This window comes from Heloderma suspectum, chromosome 1, assembly GCF_057233095.1.
Source record: "Heloderma suspectum isolate Gila_16-S chromosome 1, 16-S_ref, whole genome shotgun sequence".
Classification (NCBI taxonomy): domain Eukaryota; kingdom Metazoa; phylum Chordata; class Lepidosauria; order Squamata; family Helodermatidae; genus Heloderma; species Heloderma suspectum.
This window is the reverse complement of record NC_139458.1, coordinates 358,511,209-358,536,766: the sequence shown is the minus strand read 5'-3', so window position 1 is coordinate 358,536,766 and position 25,558 is coordinate 358,511,209. Positions and strand designations below refer to the sequence as shown.

Below are 25,558 nucleotides of genomic sequence, written 5' to 3'. Positions count from 1 at the left end.
ATGGCAGAGAGGAATAAAAAAAACAACCTTACGGACCTCTTAGATGGAGTGGAGAAGGCCCACAAAGCTCAAATTCAGCTTTACACCTCAGGCCACCTAAACCAGGACAAGCTTTTCAAGCCTCAAGAATTGGTAAAACACAACTACTGGGAAAGTGCAAAAAAATCTGCTTTAATCCTGAGAAAAAGAGCCCAGTTCACAGCACCCAGTGAGGCATCCAGAAAGTCAAAGAATACTTTGACCAGTGACAATGGCACACCAACTCCCACCCGGGCCAAATCTGCTTCTCATTCATATCGCCAACCTCGGGCATCCAAGGCCAGCTCTGCAGCTCCAGTACATGCGTCACTCAGTGCTGCTGCTTCCAAACTACAAAAAAAGGAGGCTCCTGAGGAAACAGAGGATAGGGGTGGCATATTTCAAAAGCAACTTATAAGGGAAGAGCTAGAAGTTCCAGAGATGAAGGTGCTGAAATACAAACCAACCAAGAATAGTCGGCTTTGTGTCATGGAAGATATTAAAGATGAATATGAATTCCTTCCTTCCTATTTGGCTGGTGTGACCAAAACAGACCAATTTCACAAATTCATGCAATTTCAGAAGGATTTTATTGCCAAGCAGGATTTGCTGGAGAATGACTACATCGGGAGCAAGTCAGCAGAGCAGCATGAAAGGAAATTGGCTCAGGTAAGTAAATCAGTAGAGGGGAATTATAAAGGGAGTTACATTAAAATTATAAAGACATACTCCAAACACATGTAAACTTAGAGTGGATAACTGAATGGATTTGAAAGAACCATTTTCTTAAATGCTGAATTAGCTTTGCTTGTACTGTGTAGGAGTCCAGGGGTTCTAGGTTGGGTGGAGATGTCCAAATTACTATGGAATCTATGCCACATTTTAGGTAAGCTGCAACATTCTAGCTTGCTGAAACCATCATGGCAATGGTGTCCATTGCATATAAGGTCCCCTTCACATACCCCAGTTACACTCACCTGGAATCCATACATATGCTTTCCCTACAATTTTGAAGGAAGTGAAAGTATGTACTTTTTCTAATATTTAGTGAAACATCATCTGAGAGCTCTCAAAACACTTGTTTTGGCATCTGTGCTGACATTTAACATCATAGGGCACAATCCTATCCAGATAGGTGGCCACCTCTGAACTTGGAGGCAACTGCCTATCCAAAGCAGGGCAGGAGAAGCACGGAGGAGATCGTTCCTGCCGCGCTTCTCCTGCCCTGCATTTTCGGCTAGACAGGCGATTGTGGCTGTCTAGCCACAGGAGGGCAGAGTGGGGGAGGCAGCTGCTGTACGACACATTGGCTGTGTGACCTCAAAGTGTGGGTTCCAAGGTCGGTTCCCAGAAAACCAGATATCCTATGGCCATCTAGCTGCTGTCTAGTCGCCATAGGATTGCTCCCTCCATCATCTTCGACCAAATGTTGCTAAGCAACCAAAATCATCATTGCTGAATGCAAAGAGACATTCACAAAGATACTGAACGCAAGTTAGTTAATGTTGCTGTAAAGAAGCCAAGGTGTACATAGTTGCTGATATGTACCAAATCTGCACCTAATAGTATAGTTCATATGTATCTTCTTAAATGGTGAGACACCTCGAGCTTGCTTTGACAGCCAGATCTAACTTGGCTATAATATCCTGTTTAGATATTCTGAAAATTATAGCACTGAAGAATTCTATGGCACACTTAAAATATAGTTTTGTGTGACATATCTTTGCCCCTCCCATGACCTCTAGTAGAAACCCACCAATAAATTATTCAAAATTTGAGAAATTATGCTAATATATACAGTTTGCATAATTTAGGCAGGTCACAGAATCCAGCTTTCCTTGGCTTAACATTTGGACTGCCTGAGTGCACAATTTTATTTAACTTTGTTAGCATAGTGTGTACACATCTTGTCTATAGCATGATAGGGTGAGCTTATGTAAGAAGGAAAATGATCTCTGGATGATACAGGAGGTTAGTTGAACAAATGTTCTGTCCCAGAACCTTCTTGACAAAAAATGCCTCTTATGAACAAAATTATAGCTCTCACCACCTGGAAGAGTGCTTGGTCTGGATGTTGGTCTGGAAATTCATATTCTGCCTGCATGTAGCAGCCAGAGCAATAGATCTTGCCCTGATTCTTAAAACCTTATGAATTTATTATATTTCCTTTCAGGCACTACGGAATATCTGTGATTGCAACCGCCCACATTTTTACCGGTTGCAAGCTGTTGGTGATGTGTTTGAAGATATCTGCAACAGCTCTTTGATATTTGGTGATATATTGAAGGAAGTGAAGGTATGTGCTGTTCCTAATGTTTACTGCCTTGTATCCTAAGGGCTTGCTTTGACATCTATGCTGCTATTTAACTCTTTATTTGTCTCTGACCAATTGTTGCTGAGTCAACAAAATAATTACGGCTCTATATAGCTCAGACAACCTCTCCCTAACAACAACTCTGAATGCAAAGGACATGCACAAAAGTTATCGTTTGCAGGGTGTGGTATTTTCCCATTCTCTGTCTACATTGTAGTCACCTTGAGTGCCACTTTTTGGTAGCAAGGAAGGGTATAAATCAAATAAATAAATACATCTTGCAATCAGGCATGACTACCGGTAGTCTGATTCTATAAAATGACTTTAACTGCCCCTACATAAACAATTACTGAATCCATTGCAGCTGCAGGCAGATCTATGCCTCAGAAAGAAGCCAGAGTAATCTGGCTCTACCTACATATCAGGCAATTCCTCACTTTTTCGTAGACAAATAGATCAAGTTGCTAGAGGATTTCTCTACCCTCTAAGATGTCTAGGGTACAGAAAGGCCCATAGAATTCACTATGAAGAATCCCATTCCTTCCCTCTTCTCCTTCCTCAAGCTACTTAAATGACCTTATGAGACCCAGTTGACCTTCAGATCCCATTGCAGTGCAAATACACCAATTGTACCCTCATGTTAAGTGTTGGGACTCTTGAATCTTAACCTATGTATTATAGAGTCATTGCTGCTGCTAATAATGCTATGCCATTAGAGTGCTGAAATGTGAAAACTTCTAACTTGCTTAACATGACCATTTCTTAGGGCCAAACTAGATGTGACACCATTTGCCCAATTAGCAGTTGTGTGATCTTTGAAAAAGTACATAGCAGGTGCAGTGTGTGTGTGAGACCTGGATGGGGAGGGGACGAGGCCCTTAACTCTTTGCCCCCTCCCACTGTGGTCCCAAATCCAGATCCAAAATCCCACCCCCGTGCCTGTGATTTGCTTTTTAAAAACCTTCATACAATTGCTGAGTGAATGATGTCACATCTCATTTGTCCTGTGCTCTCTGAATGGTTGGTAATCTCTGTACTAGCCTTCACCAAGCTGGTGTCCTCCAGATGTTTTGGACTACAACTCCTATTGGTCCCAGCTAGCACAGCCAATTGTCAGAGATGAAGGAAGCTGCAGTTCAAACATCTGGAGGGTGCCAGATTGGGGAAGCTTGTCACTATTCCGTGATGAGTTAAACACTCATGAATGAGGATAGGCAAGTCAGATTTCACCAAGAATCTAACTCTGGTAGTTTCCACCAATGCAAACTTTTCTTTACACCTGGATGGCGGAATTACCTCAGCTTCCATACAACCAGGAATCTGCTGACATGAGTCCATACACACCTTTCTGGCAACACACAGGTGGTTCTCCTTTCTCAGTATTATATGAGATGCAGCATGTCTCAGCCATCAGACAAGGCTTCCAAATTTTGAACATCAAAGGGGGAATAACAGACAAAACACAGAAGGAGCAAATGACAGATTTATTCAGGAAAACATAACACCCCATAAACATCATAAACATAAGATAAAATGTTTTTAAAGGATATAAAAATAGAAAATAATGTTCTTTCTAATATTCTGATTTAGAAATATTTTTTAAGCCATAAATCAGGGATGGGCAATATGGCCATCCAGATGTTTGGCCTACAGCCACCATGATCCCTCACCTTTGGCTATGCTGGCTAGGGCTGAAGGGAGTTGTATGCCAAAACATCTGTAGGCCAAAACATCTGGAGTACTGCAAATTGACCACCCCTGCCATAGGTAATGGTGCAATACTTAAAACCACAGAGGACCTTAAACACAAAATTGGTGAGTGTATAATGTCAAGTCTGTCCACATTGACAGCAATTCTCATCAGCTGGAAGTGTCCATGAAAATGGCCATGAAACATCTAGAATAAGTATGGTGTTTTAAAGTACAGTTGCCTGTAATCAGCTCAGCTTGGAGGACTGCTGGATGGGAGATATAACCCACTTCACATGTTAACTGCATGGATGAGGTGCACACATTGAAAGTGGGAGCAGGGTGTCAGGAGTGAATCTGAGCAGACTTCCGGTTGGAACCAATGTCGCTCTGGTAGCATCCCACGGGCGCTCTGTGGGAGCTTTCTCAAACAGCTTTTTAAAAGGTTGAAAAACCCTTTTATTCCCCCTGGAATTAAAAGGGGGGGCAAGGCAACATCTGGATAATATCTTGGAGAAAAGTACCCCGCTCGAGATGGGGGGGCTGGATTCCAGGATTATCTCTCCAGAGCTTTACCAGCACAAAAAGCTGGACTGAGACTCCTGTTTCATAGGAGAAAACAGGGCTGACGTGTTCCATAATAATATATGCCTTAAGAAATATCAACAACTTCTGAGGGATGATTTAAGAAATGTTAACAATATTTGAGCACATCTGAGGACCTGCAAGATCTGTTGAGAGAAACATGTCTGCGCCGAGGAGAAGAAAGGAGCCGGCATCAACTCCCCCCGCACAGCCTGTGTCAAACGTTTCAAGAACAGAAGATACAGGGGAATTATTTACTCTGATAAAGACTTTATCTTCGCAATTTATGGAGCAAGCCAAAAGACTGGATTTAATCCAAAATTCCATCACTGCCTTGCAAGGAGCTGTAGATTTAATTAATGTGTCATGACAAGAAATGGAGACGAAAACTAATGAGCTAAAAGACCGAGTGGCAGGAAATGAAACTACGACACAAATTTGTTTTAAAAATGCCTCTGATAGAATTTCTCAACTGCAGGCCTTCATGAGGAGATCCAATGTAGGTATTATTGCGATTAAAAATCTGTCTAATGATGTAAAATTGCCTATTTTTGTGGATAAACTTTTGCATGAGACACTCCCTTTGCCATCTGATTATTTACTTGATATTGAAGAGGCATGTTGCATGCCAAATGCTAAAGGGACTGATTATACGATCATAGCCCAATTTGCAAAAGTCTCCACAAGGAATTATATCCTGCGTTTGGCAAGAGACGGTGGAAGCCTTTCCTGGAAACAAGATAATGTTATTTCCAGACTATATCAAAAAGGTGGCAAATAAAAGAAGGCAATTTATCAAAGCAAAAAAATGGCAAAACAAAGGAACTTACAATATTACTTAAAATATCCTGCTACACTTTGTATTGTGTCTGAAGGTCAGATGAAGGCGTTTCTAAATCCTGAAATGGCGAAGGCATGGCTGAATGTAAAAATGCATGAGAATTCTGTTACAACCCCATTAACTGGAATCTTTAAACAAGCTTTGTTAACCGCTTGTGTTTAGTCTACATGGTCCAGGCTAGGTCAGAAGATAAATGATTATACATATATTTGTTTATTCTCTTTCATCTTTCTTTTTTTCTTGCTTTTCTTTATATTTTTTATTTCAAAATAGATATGGTATGCTGTATTTAAATTTATTGTTTGAGGGTAATTGTGCACATGCATTTATATATAAAATATATTACTGATTGTTGAAGTTTTATTTTAAGTTTTATTATTATATAACACTACATTTCTTTTTATTATTGTTGTTGTTGTTGTTGTTGTTATTATTATTATTATTGGCTACTGGAAATGAACTGTAGACCTGTTTCTTTGATATAAGATTGATGATTTGATATTGCAATGTAAGGTTGTTTATTAAACTGTAAGATTGTTAAGGTTATAGATATAGTTTTTAAAATAGAATGGCATCGGAGGCTGGGGGGTATTGCAGTTTAAACTTAATTCTTTAAAGGGGAGGGAGGGAGGGGAGGGAAGGGGAAAGCATCTTCTTGCTTTTTTCTCACTTCCTTTCCTCCTCCCTTTTCCTTTTTTCCTTTTTTTCTTTTTCCTTCTCTTTTTGTTATTGTGATGTCCTCATCAGAATATTGTATTGTTGGGAAATTGTAGTATTGATCAGGTTGTTGGTAATTTTGGTATTGTTTATTTCATTTATAAAGATAAAATAAATAAAACATATTAAAAAAGGGGGAGGGAAAGGAGTGAATCTGAGCATGTGGAGATGTCTGGCAGCTCAGATTCAGAATCAGAAGGAACAGCTAGAACAGAAGGAGGCACCCTCCCAAGTGAGCCCAGATATGGCGAGACTTTCTTCCCAGGACCTTGACACATATATGGCCCAGCCTGAACAGCTCCCCCATTTCTCCACTGTGAGGACTCAAGTTTCAGAGGAGGAGGAGGGCAAGGGGCGAGACTTGAGGGATGTAGGGTCCATCACAGAGCAAAGTGGGAAAAGTCAGGGGCAGGGCTCAGATGCTCCACCAGGTTGGCCACTCATGGAAGCCAACATAGGAGGGAGCCACTCTAAGGGAGGGGCATCCCTGCAGTGCAAGTCTGGCCATGAAGTTCATGCCCAGACTGGTGGCAACTTCTCTTTGTATCCTCCATTGATATTTGTAGATGTGTGGATTAGCTGGTTCTATGCAGTCTGAGAGTTTCCTAGAATCTGCATTTGTAAAGAAGCTAGTCATTTATTAATAAAGTAGTGTTAGCCTGAAGCCTTGGTTCCCAGGGTATGTTGATTGCGAAGGGAGAGGACAAAGGAAGTCAACAGTGGGCTGTATCACTGCCCCTGCCCCTAACATCATGCAGCCTCCCTGGGTCTGCCCCCAACATCCACGTGTTATGCAAGGATATCAAGCTTATCCATGTAGATGTCTACATACATAGGCTTCCATGGGAATTGGGACCCTGATCATGCAGGGCTCCAGGTCCCATGTATAAGCATGTATAAGTCTATGAGCACTGACTTCCTCTGCTCAGCCATCCATGGCTAATCCGTGGCTACTGAGGGTTGGGCCAGGGGAGCCATGTGATGTCAGGGGTGGGGCCAATGACCCCACTGCCACTCAACATTAAGGGTAGAGGTTATAGTGTGAGGAGGGTGAGTAGGAGAAACAGAGTGTTGCTTGAGTCTAGGTAGGTTTCGGATCTGTTCATGATCTGTTCTGTAAATGGCAGTTCTGTAATGAACTTTGCTGGGACTTACCTTCTGTGCAGTAGTTATATGATGCATCGGAAAGGACTCCTTTCTTATTAAGGAAAAAGAATTTTACCAATGACAGAGTAACATTACAACCATTTGACCTTGTTCGCATGATCGCGGTGTAGTTAACAAGCCACAGTGGCTTGTTAACCTCTCCGGTGACATGCTGGATGGATTTCCCTAATTATCCTCACTTGTTGTGTTGTCTGAACCTGGATGGCATGGCTTGTTTGAAGGGTCGGCAACCTTACAATAACCCATGGGCTGTTGTCAGGTTATTGGAGGCTTGCTGCCTGCCCCATAAACAAGCCATGCCACCACCCGGGTTCCGATGACACAGTAAACAGCCCCAGTAAGTGTAATTGGGGAAATATGGCTGGCATGTGCCTGCTACATGCAGCAGGGAAATAAGCCACCATGGCTTATCTCCCTCACTGTGATTGTGCAAACCAGCCCTAGGCAATGGGTAATTTATATGGGTTATATATACTTATGATCTCCAAACAAATTAAAATTGCTTTGTAAGTCGGGCTCATTGACAAAAAGAATAAAAGCCAGTCTCCATATTTTAAATCTTAAATCTTTCATGATCCTGAAATTGTATTTTGCTATAACTAGTGTTATTTTAAAATGTTCCTATATAATATAATTTTATTAATAAATTTGTTGTACTGTTGTATAAGGTGCCTTGGGAGCCTGTGTTCTTGAAAGCCGGCTAAGAAAGGGATTAAATAATATATAAAAATAAAATACTGATGGAATTTGAGTTTGGTCATATATTAAGACTCTGAACTTGGAGGTGACCGCCTATCCAATGCAGGGCAGGAGAAGCATGGAGGGGATCATTCCCTCTGCGCTCCTCCTGCCCTGCATTTTTGGCTAGACAGCCAATTGTGGCTGTCTAGCCGCAGGAGGGCAGAGCAAGGGAGGAGGCTGCCGTATGGCACATAGGATGTGTCGTACAGACATTTCGGCCCTCCCTGCCCTGGAATGCCTCCAGCCATGCCCCTTTTTGACCGCTCCATGCTCCTCTTGTGAGCGTGGAGCACAGGGCTCTTCTGCGCTGCCTCTGAGGCAGCGTGGAAGTGGGGGGAGGTTGGTTCTCCAGGAACCGACCTCAGAGCACGGGCTCCAAGGTCGGTTCCCTGAAAACAAGATATCCTATGGCTGTTTAGCCACTGACTAGCAGCAATAGGATTGCTCCCTCCGGCTCTGATATATTATTTCAGTAGGGTATATTCTATATTCCAGATGCCTAGAGTAATGAAAAAGAAGAAAAAAATATGTTCCTTAAAAAATGAGTGGTTACTTTAAAGTATTTCACATTTGAATGACATAATTTTTTCAGTATTCTCCAATAAGCCACCATGCTGAAGTTGTGGTAACATGCAAATATTTTTATAAGTAAGACTGTGCTTTTATACACATTTTTAAGGGAGTATACCCCATTGGACAAAGTAGGACATGCTTCTATAGACATGCATAGAATTGCACTGCATGTGGTTAATTTACCAATTAATTAAGTAAATTGCACAGCCTGTAATTATTTGACAGCTCTAAAATTGTGTTAGAATTTTGTTAATTTAATTACAGTTTACCAGGTGTTTCTTATTGACTCAAGTGCATCTTATGGGAAGCATTAAATGTATTTTAAAGGACAGGAAGAGAGAAGTGAGATGTCTTCCCCTCTTCCAAATTCACAGTTTGGGAACAAAGAACAGCAAAACGCAGTCTCTAAATGAAAATTGTATAACTGTTTCCTAACATTCTTATTTGACTATATCTTGCAGAATGAATATGAGCTCTACATGGTGATTCTCCTGGATTCCCTACCTACAATGCAATACAGAGTAATATTGTTTTTTGTATCCAGTGTATGTCAATGTATAATTCTATGAGGTCTGTTGTTGCAAAGCATTCTTCCTTATGGGCTCATAGACAGGGCTTGCCCAAGACACTTAGCTGCCTGAGGTGAAGGACAAAATGGTCTCCCCATCCCCATTCCACCTATAGAACTTGACCAGACTAGCAGCTGAATCTCATTTCAACATTGGTGATGGGATAGTATTCTCCACTGCACCTGAGGGCAACAGGCTAGCTGGGGGTGCAGGGCACACAACCTGGAACACACAGCTCTGACCTCAAACATAGGAGGATGGTCAGGTGGATACCACCGTTGCCCACGCTGCACCACACAGCACCTGCACCTGGGGCAACTGCCTTATTCTGCCTAATGATAGGGCTGGCCCTGCTCATAGAACATAGATGACACTTATTGCCAGGCATACTTCACACATGAAGAGTCCCCAGTTTCAGACAGCATGACACCATAGTGTCTCCTATTTCTAATGTTTGATCTGGGCTGGCATTCCTTTCTGTGTGGGTTGTTTTAGGCCTGCCCTACACTTGCAGCAGAATGAAGTGGTACAATGCTGAAGGGGTAGAATGGATTGCACTGCTTCAGAGTGCAGATGGAGGAATCACATTTTGGAACACTTCCCTCTATAAAGTGTGTGCGCATGCGCTCCCCCCCCCCCCCCGTGCAAATAGGAAACCAACATAACAAAGGTCTGGGTTAGAACCTTTCTCCCAGGAAGCTTGTTACATAGGGAGCATTAAAAGATGGTATCCCTCATCCGTAGTCTGAAGTTGTACAGGCCACTCTATCTATGTCTTCATTCTGCTGCATGTTTTGATCTGGTCTGTGTATTCTTGTGTTGTATTGTATATTGCTCGGCATTCTTTATTTTGTCTTGAAAAATATGCATCAACAATATCTTTTAAAGCTAAGCTATTGGTCACAAGAAAACTATTATACTTCTTTTCCTCCAGACCGCCACATACTCTGCTGCAAATTTTAGCCTGTTAAAGAGACCATGATTGCAGCTCAGAACACCACAAACAGAACCTTCATGTCATCTCACATTGCCTCAAATATAAGGGTTTTCAATAGAATCAATTCAAATATTCATTGGAGAGTCATTGTCCTGAGCAATCAAGTGATGTACACACATATGGGAATTGGTCCTCAACTGGTTAGAATTATAGGGGCTGGTCGCACAACATGGTAACCCGCACTCATGGTAACCATGGGTTGTTTGTTGAACTGTGGATTAGCATATTATCAGAACCCAGGACATTTTCTGCAGGGCAGCTTCTTAACCTTGCAGTGTGGCTTGTTAACCACCCCGGGCAACCCAACAATGAACCATGGGTTCTCAAGGTGGCTTGTTTGAGAAATATAAGCCACACTGTATGGTTAACAAGCCACCATGTGGAAAATGTTGTGTATTTAGGCCACACACTAACCCATGGTCCAACAACAACCCACACTCAACCACTGAGTGTGTGTTAGCGTGTTGTGCGAACCCAGTCACTGAGTTGGAAGGGACCACCGATATCATCTAGTCCAACCTCCTACTCAGTGCAGGCTCTGTACTGCAGGGTACAGCTACAGAATCTCTGACAGATGGCAATCAGGGGTGGTAAACTCTGCCCCTCCACAGGTTGTTGGACTATAACTCCTATCATCCCTGACCATTGGCCCAGCTGGCTGGCATGATGGAAGCCTACAGGTTCTTCACCCTTGTATAAACAATAACTTTACTCATTGCTCTCCATAGGAAATAGCAATTTCTCTCTGACATAAGCTAGAAACCAGAGATAAAATGCACAAAAGTATCTTGCTGTGTGTTTATCTCTATTTGTTTTATGAGTTTTACTTTGGAAGTATTAAGATTTGCCCATGGAGTTACTTATTCATAACTTTCCATCAAAATGAATGTTACTAAAAGACAAACTCAAGAGAAGTCCTGTAGCTCCAGTGAAGGAAAGCAGTACAACTTGGTTTTGTTACACCTCCTGTCCTTCCCTCTGGCTGGAATGTCCTAATACGCCATTTCGTTTTCTACCACTAAATAGTCCTTGCAAAATGAAGTAAAAGGCATGGAGAAGAGGACAGTGATGACACATGAAATAGAAGAGAACAGGCACAACATACAGGCCCTGGTGCAGAAATCCAAATTGGCCTTAGCAAGAAATGAAGAGTAAGTTGTGTAAGTGTGAGATGTTTATATACAATGTATACCATATATATGGAAAACATCTTCCCTTAATCAGGGTAGCCAGTATTCTCAGGGATTACTTGACTCTCTAGACAAGGGGCCAGGATCTAGAAATGGGTTTTGCCAAGCAAAATGACTCCTCACTAGAGCTGTCCACCTGTTGCATGTTCCACGGTGATCAGCGAAGTGTGGCCTCACAATAAAAGTATTAATGGGCAGAAACAAATGGCCAGAGGGGACCTAGAGAGGTGTTCTTCGTGTTGTCCCTTGGTGTTGTTATTGGTGTGCTGGAATTACTGGGCAGTATCCAACAGTGACATTCCACAAATGCAAACAGCGTTAGCATTTGTTGAATCTGTTGAATCTTTCTGTTGTGCAACCAGTTCCTCATTATGCTTGTGCAACCGGTTGCACAACGTGTTGCACAACGTGTTGCACAATGCATTGCACAATATGCTACACAATGAGTTGCGCAAGAGTTATGCAAATCTGTTTGCACAACCACGCTTGTGCAAACATCGCTTTAGTTGGATTCTTCTCTTGTGTATAGTTTGGAATCTAGTTCCCACTAGCACAATGTTGTTTGCGCTAATGGAATGATGCAGTTGGACACTGTCCACTTTCTCCTGTGGATCAAAATGGCTCATTCATGTTACATTCTCACCTACCATATAACAATTCACTTAGCATAAAACACATTTTCCTGTTTTCCAATGTGGAATGTATGTGGCATCTTTATAATCCTGCACACAGTTAGGCTGCTTAAGTCCTATTCTGTTCAGTGGGATTTCAATAGCCTGTGTGTAGAGCTCCAGCTGTCAGTGCAATCCTAAACTTGTTTACTCTGAGTTGCACTATATCCAACGGGACTTATTTCCTAATAACTATGTTAGGAGGATGACAGCCTTCAGCTCTCATTAAGAATTCTGTAGCTCATCTGCCTTTTCACCCTCTGCATGAAGAGCAGGATGTGAACAAAGTCTGACACGCTTTCTGTATGTTTGCAATATCCCAAAGGACTCATGCCCTCCAAATTATATCAGCAGATTTTAATACAGTAATTTTGATTCCCTGCTGTAGATGTCTCAGTTGTCGATATTAAAATCTTATGGGGCTGTTCTAAATCTAAGATGATCAAATTAATCAAGGGGCGCATTTTAGTCACTGACATTCACAAATGTTCAGAGCTGTGCATTTGGCTTTACAAATTCCCACATATAGTAGAAATGGAAAAGCATGTGTATATTGTTAATTAACCCCAGATACGGGTCTCTGCAGGTAGTGGAGCTGAATGAGACAAACCTGGTTTGATGTGTAATTATCTAATACTGCTCATTACAAAATAAAAATAAAAATCTGGAGAGTCCATGCATGGGGTGCATATTTTCTTTTGTTCTGTCCTTTGTTAACCATTCATTCATTCATACATTCATTCATTGTTTTATTGTTATATCCTGCCTTATATGCCCTGTGTCAAGCACCCAAGGTGGGTCGTGATGTAGGCCATAGAAGGAAAGCCACTAAAATACAGTGACATAGAAATGGCCAGAAAAATTGGGACTTGTTTAATTGTTTATATGTGTTGAGAAAGGGTTATCAGGAGAATCTGATTGCCATCTGAGTAGTTTCTTTCTTTCTTTCTTTTTTTGGAATACATTTTTATTTATTTTATCTGTATAAATGAAATAAACAATACCAAAATTACCAACGACCTGATTAATACTACAATTTCCCAACAATACAATATTCTGATGAGGACATCACAATAACAAAAAGAGAAGGAAAAAGAAAAGAAAAAAAAGGAAAAGGGAGGAGGAAAGGAAGTGAAGAAAAAAGAAAAAGATGCTTTCCCCTTCCCTTCCCTCCCCTTCCCTCCCCCTCTCCCTCCCCTTTAAAGAATTAAGTTTAAACTGCAATACCCCCCAGCCTCCGATGCCATTCTATTTTAAAAACTATATCTATAACCTTAACAATCTTACAGTTTAATAAACAACCTTACATTTCAATATCATATCATCAATCTTATATCAAAGGAACAGGTCTACAGTTCATTCCCAGTAGCCTATATTAATAGTAATAACAACAACAACAACAATAAGAAGAAGAAATATAGTGTTATATAATAATAAAACTTAAAATAAAGCTTCAACAATCAGTAATATATTTTATATATAAATGCATGTGCACAAGTTTATTTTGAAATAAAAAATATAAAGAAAAGCAAGAAAAAAGAAAGATGAAAGAGAATAAACAAATATATGTATAATCATTTATCTTCTGACCTAGCCTGGACCAAGTAGACTAAACACAAGCAGTTAATAAAACTTGTTTAAAGATTCCAGTTCATGGGGTTGTGACAGAATTTTCACACATTTTTACATTCAGCCATGCCTCCGCCATTTCAGGATTTAGAAACGCCTTCATCTGACCTTCAGACACATTACAAAGTGTAGCAGGATATTTTAAGTAATATTGTAAGTTCCTTTCTTTTGCCATATTTTTTGCTTTGATAAATTGCCTTCTTTTATTTGCCACCTCTTTGATGTAGTCTGGAAATAACATAACTTTATCTTGTTTCCAGGAAAGGCTTCCACCGTCTCTTGCCAAACGCAGGATATAATTCTTTGTGGAGACTTTTGCAAATTGGACTATGATCGTATAATCAGTCCCCTTAGCATTTGGCACACGACATGCCTCCTCAATATCAAGTAAATAATCAGATGGGATAGGGAGTATCTCATGCAAAAGTTTATCCACAAAAATAGGCAATTTTACATCATTAGACAGGTTTTTAATCGCAATAATATGTACATTGGATCTCCTCGTAAAGGCCTGCAGTTGAGAAATTCTATCAGAGGCATTTTTAAAACAAATTTGTGTCATAGTTTCATTTCCTGCCACTCGGTCTTCTAGCTCATTAATTTTCGTCTCCATTTCTTGCCATGACGCACTAATTAAATCTACAGCTCCTTGCAATGCGGTGATGGAATTTTGGATTAAATCCAATCTTTTGGCTTGCTCCATAAATTGCAAAGATAAAGTCTTTATCAGAGTAAATAATTCCCCTTTATCTTCTGTTCTCGAAACTTTTGACACAGGCGGTGCGGGGGGAGTTGATGCTGGCTCCTTTCTTCTCCTCGGCGCAGACATGTTTCTCTCAAACAGAGTAGTTTCTGTGTTGAATTCATCCACGTAATAAATACGTGGATGAGGAGACTCACAGTGATGCCTGAGTGCAGATTTGGGCCCATTTTGCATTTCCTGTAATCCCTATATAAAGACATCCACTAGGATCAGCTCCTCCATTTTTGCTTGGCTCTGATGTATATTGTGCAAGTCTGCAAAACACTGCTGCTATTGATGTATAGGAATTAATAAGACCTTTCCTTCTTATCCATTTTAGACTCAGACATGAGTTAGAAATTGAACTGTGGGTGAGCCAGTCTGACTCAAAAATGGCAGGTGAGTAATAGCATTGCTTTGAATAAATGGTATTGACATGTGATATGTTTTATAGTTCATTCAGAAGAAGTGTGATGTAGTCCTGCACACTGTTAGGTTGCTAGGAGAGATATCCCACTGACTGCATTAGATGGCAAGCTATTTCACTCCTGTTCTCATCTTAAAATTTGCCAAGGTGTTGACCCTATTTTGCTTTTGCCTCTGGATATTAAAGGTGCAAGTTTACACCTTTACATAAAAGACACTTTTATTCAGGGTCTCTAAAGGGACTCACAGCAAAGGCCTTGTACATACACAATTAACATATATCATTTTAATTTCTTTATTAAAAACAATAATAATGCACATGTAATAATTTTACATGCATAACAATTCACTTATCACCAAAACAATAAAACAATGCACAGCCCTCCCAAAATTCTGTCTTTCAGCCTGAGTCCACATAAAAAAATATATGATTAAAACTTCTCTCTGAAGCTTTCTGCTGGCCAAAGAAGGAAAACAGTCTCTGCTTGGTTCACTCCAGCTGTGCAGCAATCTTCTCAAAATGGACCAGGATCCAGCAACACAGGAACAACTTTGTAAACAGTCCTTTATATACCTTTTATAAAAGAACATAAACAACAAGGAACTCATACGCACATGAACTTAAAAAAAAAATCAAAACGACACCTCCCTACTAATCTGTTTCAAGGGTTCAGGGTCTTACAAAGAGGAGAAAGCAAGCTTCTTCCACACTGCAGTTTTGGTAACTGCCTAAAATGGTGCCCACTCCCTATCTCACTCCTTTACTGAGCAAGTTCAGGAATATTCTCACTCAGAATTCTTAAAGAAAAATACACCAGTGGGTTACACAAGCACAATGCTCCTGTCCGAGTGACAGTCACTTCTTTGCACTTGCAGGAAAAGACCGTGAGCGGGTGGGGAAATCAGAGACTCCTCCTCTTTCCAGTGCTGAGCAGCTTACATCCCTGAGGTGTCAAATTATCATGAAATGGGAGGAGATTCAAGCAATGGAAAAAGAAATTAAAGATACCATGACTTTTGCTGGCATTGCAAATATCAGAGAGAAAACGGTGAAAGAATTAGAGGTAAGATCTAAGGCAGATGGGGGCATTGCATTCTTCCATTAAGTTGGAGGTGTTACGTCCTGGTTTATTTTTTGAATCATTTAAAATTGAATTGAGTGCATGTTATGTGTTTTATGTTTATGTTATACTTTGTAAGCTGCTTCAAGACCACTGCTGGGAAGTAGGATAGAAATGGAAACAACAACAATAACAATAACTGGGGTGATGGCTTAGAAATAAGATGCTTAATCTTATGACACCAGATGTTTAACTGTATAAACTATGGTTTATATTTACAAGAAGGAGCCTAAATGACTTGCAGGCTCACATGCTCCCTCTTCCCCTTTCCTCCGGCATGACCATGAATAACAGATCTGAAGCTTTCCATTTTTAACTAGCCAGAATTACATGTTATATCTGCTCAACTATATGGCTTGAGACCAGGCTACCTGAAAGACGGCCTTCTTCTGCCTGAGTCTTGAGGCATTCGGGTGAGACCCTTAATTACATCACCTTTAAAAGCATGTTTGGTGGCAACGCAAGAGAGCCTTTTTGGTGGCCACCCCCAGGCTGTGGAACTCCCTGCTGAGGAAGGCTAGGTTCACGTCCTCTCTGTTGTATTTTCACTGGCAGGCCAAGAACTTTTATTCAAGCAGCCTTTGGCTGGTTGAATAACCAACCAAACTGGTTGGTTGGGTTTGATGCTGTTTTTATTCTGTTATTGCTGTGTTTTTCTTTGGGTTTAATGCATTGTTTTGTTCTTGTTCTAATCAAGTTTCCTTTATGATTATAAGCAGACTTGAGTGTCATATGTCTTGGTAGAAAGGCGGGGTACAAATAAAATAAATAAACAAACTATAATTTTGTTGTTCAGTCGTTCAGTCGTGTCCGACTCTTCGTGACCCCATGGACCATAGCACGCCAGGCCTTCCTGTCCTGCGCTCTCTCCCGGAGCGTGCTCAAGTTCATATTCATTGCATCCGTGATGCTATCTAGCCATCTCATCCTCTGCCGTCCCCTTCTCCTTTTGCCTTCAGTCTTTCCCAGCATCAGGGTCTTTTCCAGGGAGTTTTCTCTTCGCATTAGGTGGCCAAAATATTGGCGCTTCAGCTTCATTATCTGTCCTTCCAATGAGCACTCAGGGTTGATTTCCTTTAGGATGGACTGATTTGACCTCCTTGCAGTCCAGGGGACTCGTAAGAGTCTTCTCCAGCACCACAGTTCGAAAGCATCAATTCTTCGGCGCTCAGCCTTCCTTATAGTCCAGCTCTCACAGCCATACATTACTACTGGGAAAACCATAGCTTTGATTAGACGGACCTTTGTCGGCAAGGTGATGTCTCTGCTTCTTACTATGCTGTCTAGGTTGGCCATAGCTTTCCTCCCAAGGAGCAAGCGTCTTTTAATTTCATGGCTACAGTCACCGTCTGCGGTGATCTTGGAGCCCAAGAAAGTAAAATCTGTCACTGCTTCCATTTCTTCCCCTTCTATATGCCAGGAAGTGATGGGGCCAGATGCCATGATCTTAGTTTTTTTAATGTTGAGTTTCAAACCAGCTTTTGCACTCCCCTCTTTCACCCTCAACAAGAGGCTCTTTAGATCCTCTTCGCTTTCTGCCATTAGGGTGGTATCATCTGCATATCGGAGGTGGTTGATAATTCTCCCAGCAATCTTAATTCCGACCTCTGATTCATCCAACCCGGCATTTCTCATGATGTACTCTGCATATAAGTTAAATAAGCAGGGCGACAATATGCAGCCTTGTCGTACTCCTTTCCCAATTTTGAACCAATCGGTTGTTCCATGTCTGGTTCTTACTGTTGCTTCTTGACCTTCGTACAGGTTTCTCAGGAGACAGGTAAGGTGGTCTGGTACTCCCATCACTTTAAGAATTTGCCACAGTTTGTTGTGATCCACACAATCAAAGGCTTTACAGAAGCATAACTATGGTTTGTGTGAAATAAACCAACTTCAAACTGTGGTTTATGAAACTCGCTTCTTCCCATAAATTATAGTTAAGACTGTCCACAGTTTAGGGTTCAGGCATAATACTGAACTACAGTTAATTTAAATTGGAAGTAAAAACTTCTGCTTTCTTTGTGGCTGTACCAGAGGAGAAGAGGGGAGGTGAAAATACAAGAGTCTATGGCTCATGCATATAACAATAAAACCACTGAACTGGGCCAATGTTTCATATTTCATAAAAGGATACCTTTATGTGAAAATGCTCCCTTGTGCCCTCTCCCAAAGCATCCTATTGATCCAGTATAAAGCCTGGATCAGACTAGACTGCAATAAATTCAGGGAGTTCTGGAATACTGCCTTAGGACAGGGGTGGGTACCTGCAGATATTGTTGAACTAAAACATCCCTAACCATTGTCCATGCTGGATGGGCTGGTGGAAATTAGAGTCCAACATCTGGAAGGCCACAGGTTTCCCCTCCCTGGCCTAGAAATGAATCCATGACAGAGGAAACTCTCCTCTTTTTATGGAAGTAGAGAAAACCTTTTACATTTATCTGGTAAGACAAAATCAATCAATCCAATCAGTCAATCGAATCCAATCAACCTGTAGTAAAACCAGTTGGCTACCCTCAAACACAGTGCATGGAGAAAAATCAAATGTAACAAAAGGTTTAACTGAATTAACTGTGTTTATTGAAACATTCAAAGTGTTACATCTTTTATCTTTACAGAACTTCCTTACATACAATGTTCTTGGTGTAAACTCCAGGGCAGCCATTGTAACGTCCTTGTTGTGGTCCATTGACAACTTGAATCTTGAGGTTTGCCAATGAGTACACACAACTCATGGAAGAATAGATCCCTTCCTGATTTGTTTACAGGCCGTATGTTACTAGCATGTCATTGTACTATGGCCTGCACCTGTTTTTATAAAGGTGCACAGAGATTTTTAAATGTTATTTTGTTAAATTAACAGCTAGAGACTTCCTTTCTGAGCAGTAACTAAATTTTGACTGGGTTACTTTTAACTGTAGGTGTCTCTTTATCCCTTCATGATTTGTTTGCAGGCCATATGTTACTCACATATTATTATACTTTGGCCTGCACCTCTGTTTATAAAGGTGTACAGATACTTTTTTTGTGTTCATATTTCATTTTGCTCCAATTTGCAATTAATTACATTTGTTTAATTATACTTGACTTTTTTATATTAAAAATAAAACTTTATAGTACGTTGTTATAGAAGATAGGCTAATTCTTCAAAAAACACAAACCTTTAAGGACAGAAATAAACTCCCAACTTTGAATTATAGTGAGAACCATTGTTATTCATGGAATCTGCATGTTAAGAGCTTTCGAATGAAGTGTGTTTCATGAGAATCGGTCAACTGAAAGGCAATCAAAAAGGGATGACCAACTAACTCCTGACTTTGAATTATATATATAAGATAGTAATGTACACAGGTGGAAAACACGAGCTTCCTGCCAAGAGCAGGAAGCAAAACATGCTTTTGCTGCCACAGAATGTGTGAAGCAGCCTTCATGTCTTTATGCTCCAAGCTATTAAGGATAATTTGGAAACTTGTAAAGAATCTAGCTGCTCTTCAGTCTGGCATAGCCAGCGTTGAGGTCTGGGGACCCCCAGGTATCTTGGGCTGTGCTGACCGTTGGGAGAGAAGAGGGTCACTCAGAATCGTTTTTCAAAACTTGATCTGGAGGAGTTCGCTGATCCCAAGATGACATAGAAGGCTTATATGTAGGCAAACTCAGTGAAATAGAGGAGCATGGAAAAAGACTAAAGGGCATTGTTACATGATATCGTTACATCAGGGCTAGACCAGATTGAGAAGGCATTTGGGTGAACTGGCTGCCATATACCTTCAGCAGTCACTAAAAGGCACCCCCCTAAGAATATAGAGACCAGGATGGCCTATATGAGAGATTGTCTTTTCCTGTATAGGCCACCCTGATACCTACATTCTGAGGGGGAGGCCTTGCTTATCATTCCACAGTTCATTTGGCGATGGTGTGGAGAAGGGCCTTCTCAACTGTGGCACCCTTCTCAACTGTGGCACCATGTGGAACTATCTCTTCACTGAGATCAGACAGGCTCCTAGTGTGGAGGGTTTCCACTGACAACTTCAGACAGTTTGCTCAGCTGTTTCCCTGACTGCTAGAATTACCAGCTACCCGTGGTTATTGTAACAAGATTTTATTGTTTAATCACTGCTTTATTGTTTTAATGATGGGTTTTATTGTATTTTATCATGATTTTATGTTGTAAAAAGCTTTGGTGGGTTTAAAAAACATCAACCCTGAAAAGTGATATAGAAATTCTCTGAAATAAATAAATAAAATAAAATATAAATGGCATCCACTTGAGCAGCCACAAAATGGCATCCAGGGATGCTGCACTGATTACAGCCAGGTTTAATGATAAACTCCTCTCAGCTTAATTAAACACTGGATCAACCACTGAGAACATTATTGGAGAATACTCCGGGCGGGGGGTAACATTTGTTAGAGTTCTAAGTAGATTGATAATGCAGACTACACCTTCTCATATTGCCTTACCTTTTAAAACTTCCCCTCAACCTTTTACGTCCTTTTTTTGTCCAAGGCATTAATGGCAACTCAGACAGAGCTAAGCAAACGCCCTCAAAAGATGATTAAAAAAAAAAAGAGAGAGTTGAGGGACCTATGGGAAAGTCCAGCGGAGCTCTGCAGCCTCGGAACAAGAGTCTTCTGGTGGTTTCAGTGTGTGTGTGTGTGTGTGTGTGTGTGTGTACAGCACCAATATTGCAAATATGGCACTGTTCTTTTGCTCTTGGACACTCTTATTCTACAGAATTAAGCCTTGACCAAAATACTAAATTGTTTACTGACCAGAAGATACAGTGAGACATTTTAGAATCCTGGTGTTCTTTATTTTTGCAGGGTGAAGCATCAAAACTCCAGGCATCTAACAAGTTTCTGAAAAAACAAATAAGGGTAAGTTTACCAAAGAGGGCCTTCAGAGAGGACCAAAGTCACCTTTAAATCATGATCGTTACCTATTGTGAGCCTGATGTTGAGAGAAGGTCTCCGTGCATAGTAGTGGCAGGGCAGCAGCCTGTTCTAATTCGGAGGCAATAATATGCTGTCATGGGATGGGGGCACCTGAAACTGGACTGGATGGAAACACAGGGTGAAGCCCTGTCATCAGAATCGGTAATCAATATAGGTTAGTCAAAGCTGACCCTGTGAGCTGGATCCTGGACATCTACAGCCTTCCCGTTCATAGGATGCATGGAACTTTTTTTCAGGGTTAGTTGGATGTGCTTTGGTTTATAGTTCTCTTGTTCCATTCTTGGTGCTGAGAAGCATCAAGGACCACATTTGCCATGCTTGATGGGGCTCAGGGATAGCACATGCTCACAGCAGCATCCAGTTCTGAATCTTGAGCCTTAGGGTCGCCCTGAGTCATCCCTGCTACTCCCTCATTTGGGAAAGGGGCAGCTGGAAGGACCTTTGGTGAGCAAGTTCAAAACAGGCCCATTGTGAACCAGGACAGAACTCCACAGGGGCCTGGGCCATATGCAAAATGGGCTTGCAGTGGAGGATGACTCATGAAATTGTGCCCAAGACCTTCTTTCATGAATGTGGCCACATTGCTAATCTTGCTATGAAGTGGTTGAAAAAAATTGATATGTGGCGGAAGAGAAATAGTTGCTGTGTGCATCCTTGATTAGTATTGGCTCCAGCAGTAGCTGTCACTATGATCCATTTATTAACATGTTTACTTTCCTCTGTAACATAGAGCTTGCTTGGGTCACTAGGATGAATGATCTGGAGCTACATATTGGCTGGTGTGTTTTTCACCGGGCATCTGCTCTCGGTGTTAGTGACGCATTGTGGTCAGCATTGTTTAGGGTAATCCATGGGCTATAGGGGCAGGTTGGACTGCAAGGTCACTTGGTGCCTTTAAGCTCTGTGCTTCTAAGAACTTGATTACAGGTAACTGTGACTCTTACCTTTACACAACCTGAACTGTGGCTAAGATTGTGAGCTGAAAGTCCCCAGCTGAAATCTCTCACTCCTGTCACAAACTCCGTAGATGGTCTTGGACAAGTTTCCGACCTGGTTCAACAATCATAGCTCGGGAAATAAGCCATGGTGGCTTATTTCCCCTGCTATATCCGCTGGACACTTGCCGGCAGGATTAGTGTAATTACTCAGCTTCTGCCTCTTTAATGTTACCCACAGCAACAAGCCACCCTGGCCGGGTTTGCATGACTCAACAAACTGCACTACTGAGAGTAATTATGCTAATTCCCCCAGCATGCAGCTGGCACATGTAGGGTCATGGCTTATTAGCCACTCTGTGATCATGTGTAGCCCCCACCTTCCCAAATTTGCAATTCAAAGATAACATAACAATATAACAATAACATTGCACCTGCCCTTACAAGGATGTGCAAAGATTTCTGAGATAATGGAGGTGAAGTACTTTATGTATTTGAAATATACAACCTAAATGTTTTTAACCAAAGGGGATAGACTCTTAGGTCACAAAAATTTTGTGTTTTGCAGGATGTTGAACACAATATCACATCTGCATTAAAGAGGCAGAAGCTGAGTACAGACTGTCAGCGGTGAGTCTGAATCTTTCAAAACAAACTAGGCAGGGCCTAGTTTGTGTCAGAATTCACCAAGGGTCAGACTGGGCCCCTTGCATCTGTCCCGAGTGCTAAGGATTGATTATGGAATGCATGTAGCGAGATCTGGTAAAAGTGATCCTGAACATGTGAAGAGTGCATTTCCTTCACCACTGAGTAAATAGTGAGTCCCCACATATCAAGACTGAGAGCAAAGTGCCAACTTTTTCTTTTTACTAGAATCTGAACAATGAAGCCTGGTGTGGCTGTATATGCTACATGTCACAGACTGGTTATGACATCCCCTTCCACAATATCTTCCTAAGTTAGTAAAAATGTGCCCCCAAATGATAAGTAGCTCATGGGTGCTACATGAAAGCCGTAATCTTATGCACAACCTGGGAGTGAGTCCCACTGAACTCAGCGGGGTCTGCTTTGAGTAGACATGCCTAGGATTTTACCGTTGGGGTCCCTCAGGAGAGAATGAGCTATAGATCCAGCCAAGGGACATGTGCCAAGAAAAAACTGGCCATACTGTTGTATGTTCCTTCCAGTGCAGCCACCAACACCACACAGTGTGATGAGACACAAACATGAGTGTGCAGCACCACTGTTTGTCAGGATCTGTACTAGCGATGACTTTTTGAAATACTTTATTTTACCATCAGTCCTCCAAAGTTGCATTAGTAATCCAAACAGTAACTCTGTCTCTAGAACAGGGTGTGTGAGGGCTTTTGATCAAGTGTTAAAAAGCTCTGAATAATTAGGGATTGCTCATCACCAGGAGAAGGTTGCTACCAGGATCTCTCATTAATCCTTTCGTTAGCGGTTATAACTGCTCAATCAGTGAAAAGGATTTTGTTTGGGAAAAGCTAAGTATATGCTGTTGTCTAGCACTGTGAACAGAAAAGCCAAATTTGCCCAGTCCTAATGATATCAGAAAAAAGGAAACTGAGAAGAACGTGGACAGCTTGTATTCCTGCAAGAATAATAGAAATCATTGTTTCAGAAGTAAAAATCCAGCCATTTTATTTTAAATCATTAAAATACGGTCATCCTAGAGGTTATTAGAAAGAAAATATTAAGGCAATTAGCAGCAGATAATACTTGAATACAAGGTTAATTAGTCTCATTTATAGGCTGTTAATTATTAAAAGTAATTAGCCCTCAGACAGTTAAAGAAATGCCCTCACTAAATATTTTTTAATGTGTTAAACTTTTAAGACTATTTCAGTTTTGCTCCCAGTAAAATGCACATTTAAATTCTTTTTAAATTGTACAGTGCCTTGGGGATATTTGCATAAGACAATTTATAAATGAGGGAGCTCACAAATTTTGCCCTCCTTTTATTACAGTTCTTATTTTGGGAGCTGGCGTAACTCTTCTCCATTATAGATTAGGGACTTTGAAAGACTGTGAGGAGCAGGGAGAATCAGTCTGTCTTGGGGGCATATTTGAAGGAGGGTGTCTAATTGTGTGAAGTCAGGACTGCATCATCGTTTTTGCCCTTGGTGCTCATTTAAATGGCATTAATTATCAGAAAGGCACAGATTAATAATGCAGCTACTCAGTCTCCAGGTAGCAACATCTCAGGTGCCATGTTATCTACTCAACTGAAGGCAAAATATGTGGCCCGTGTCTACATGAGTCAATATTTACCTGCACACAAATACCCAAATGTTTTAGTTTAGTGTCACTTTCCAAATCTCCTTAAGATATTGTATTTCTCTGAAATGTATTTCTTATTTAAATTTTTACAAGCTGCCTTACTGGACCAAGTCCACCCAAAGTGGTGAATGAAATATAAGTATTTTTTTTTAAAAAAACCCCAATAATATAATATAATATAATATAATATAATATAACATAACTTTAATATTCAAAAATACAAAAGACCAGTGATACATTAACATATAATATGGTCAGTATAAAAATATGGAATTACACTCCCTAATCCACTTAAGGAGATCCATGCGCATAAACAAGATTGTGTGAGCAAATCACTTCCTGGTGTAGGAACCGCAGACGTGAATCAGAATGCACATCCAAATGTGCATTGGAATGTGCATACAAACGTAGATAGTTTGTCCATACTGCATTGCTTTCAGTGAGACATCCATTTGAGTGCATATCTCCATCCATATTTCAGCACAATAGATCATGCATAAATACGTCTTTTAAGTGAAACTAGAGGTAGATTAGGATGTTAGAGCTGGAATGAACCACTTTGGAATATTCATCTATTAGTTCCCTACCCCCAGATCTGCATATACTGTACAAGCTGGAATATTACCACCACTACTACTACTACTTACATTATACTCCAATCTTCCATAGTCCAGAGCAGTTTTCATTGGAGTTTCATGCTGTCTCTCATCCCATGTCTTACAGGACACAAACAGAAGGCAGGTGCATTGCAGAAAGTTGCCTGCTAAGATATAAGCTCCTGATGACATTGTCAACATGAACTTAGATAGGGAAGTCTTGGGCTTTGACCAATCCCCAGTCGCAAATCCTGAGAGCTCATCTCTATGACATGCCTTCACGATATGAAGCACTTTCTATATGGATGGCATCATTATACAGATTTTCTGGATCAATCTTTGGTATCATGATAGATGCAGAACATCTGCCTCTACCATTCCCTTAGAAGTAACTGATCATTCATAAATCCTCTCCCATAGGTTACCCACTGCCATGTGGAATGGTGAGGTGATGGAAGAGTAGATTACTGTTTTTCCACAACACTTGAGGTTACTCTTTTATAAGAAAATGGTAGGGTGTCTGTCTATGCCAAATACTTACAGCAATAGGCTTAACTGATAAGAATACTATTGTTTTTATCTCTAGGTGTTTGTGGGGCTTGGTGAAGGACTTCTTGACACTTGATGGGAAAGCAGACCCCTTTGAACACCTAGAAGGATCAAATTCTTCTCTTTCTTTTTTGAACCTTTAATGTTTGCATTTTTAAGAAGGGAACACCACTATGGAAAATGAATGATGTGAGATCTTAGAACTTCTGTATTGTATGCTATTTGAACCCC

The 25,558-nt window shown here is 40.8% G+C and overlaps 1 protein-coding gene across 1 annotated transcript; it reads left to right on the top strand.

Moving 5' to 3' along the window:
• Window positions 1-25,470, top strand: C1H6orf118 (chromosome 1 C6orf118 homolog). The gene is made up of 9 exons (XM_084818809.1): window positions 1-687; window positions 2,192-2,314; window positions 9,107-9,166; window positions 11,238-11,362; window positions 14,784-14,842; window positions 15,746-15,933; window positions 20,815-20,868; window positions 22,450-22,511; window positions 25,365-25,470. The coding sequence occupies exons 1-9, from the start codon at window positions 1-3 to the stop codon at window positions 25,468-25,470; spliced, it is 1,464 nt and encodes a 487-aa protein (XP_084674935.1).
• Window positions 25,471-25,558: the final 88 nt, after the last annotated feature.

What these genes read in the sequence shown, in the direction of transcription:
- C1H6orf118 (XM_084818809.1), top strand. Translation starts at nt 1, where the DNA reads ATGGCAGAGAGGAATAAAAAAAACAACCTTACGGACCTCTTAGATGGA. An exon ending in ATATATTGAAGGAAGTGAAG is followed by an intron (nt 2,315 to 9,106) that starts GTATGTGCTGTT and finishes TATATCTTGCAG; the next exon opens with AATGAATATGAGCTCTACAT. An exon ending in GTCTGACTCAAAAATGGCAG is followed by an intron (nt 14,843 to 15,745) that starts GTGAGTAATAGC and finishes TTGCACTTGCAG; the next exon opens with GAAAAGACCGTGAGCGGGTG.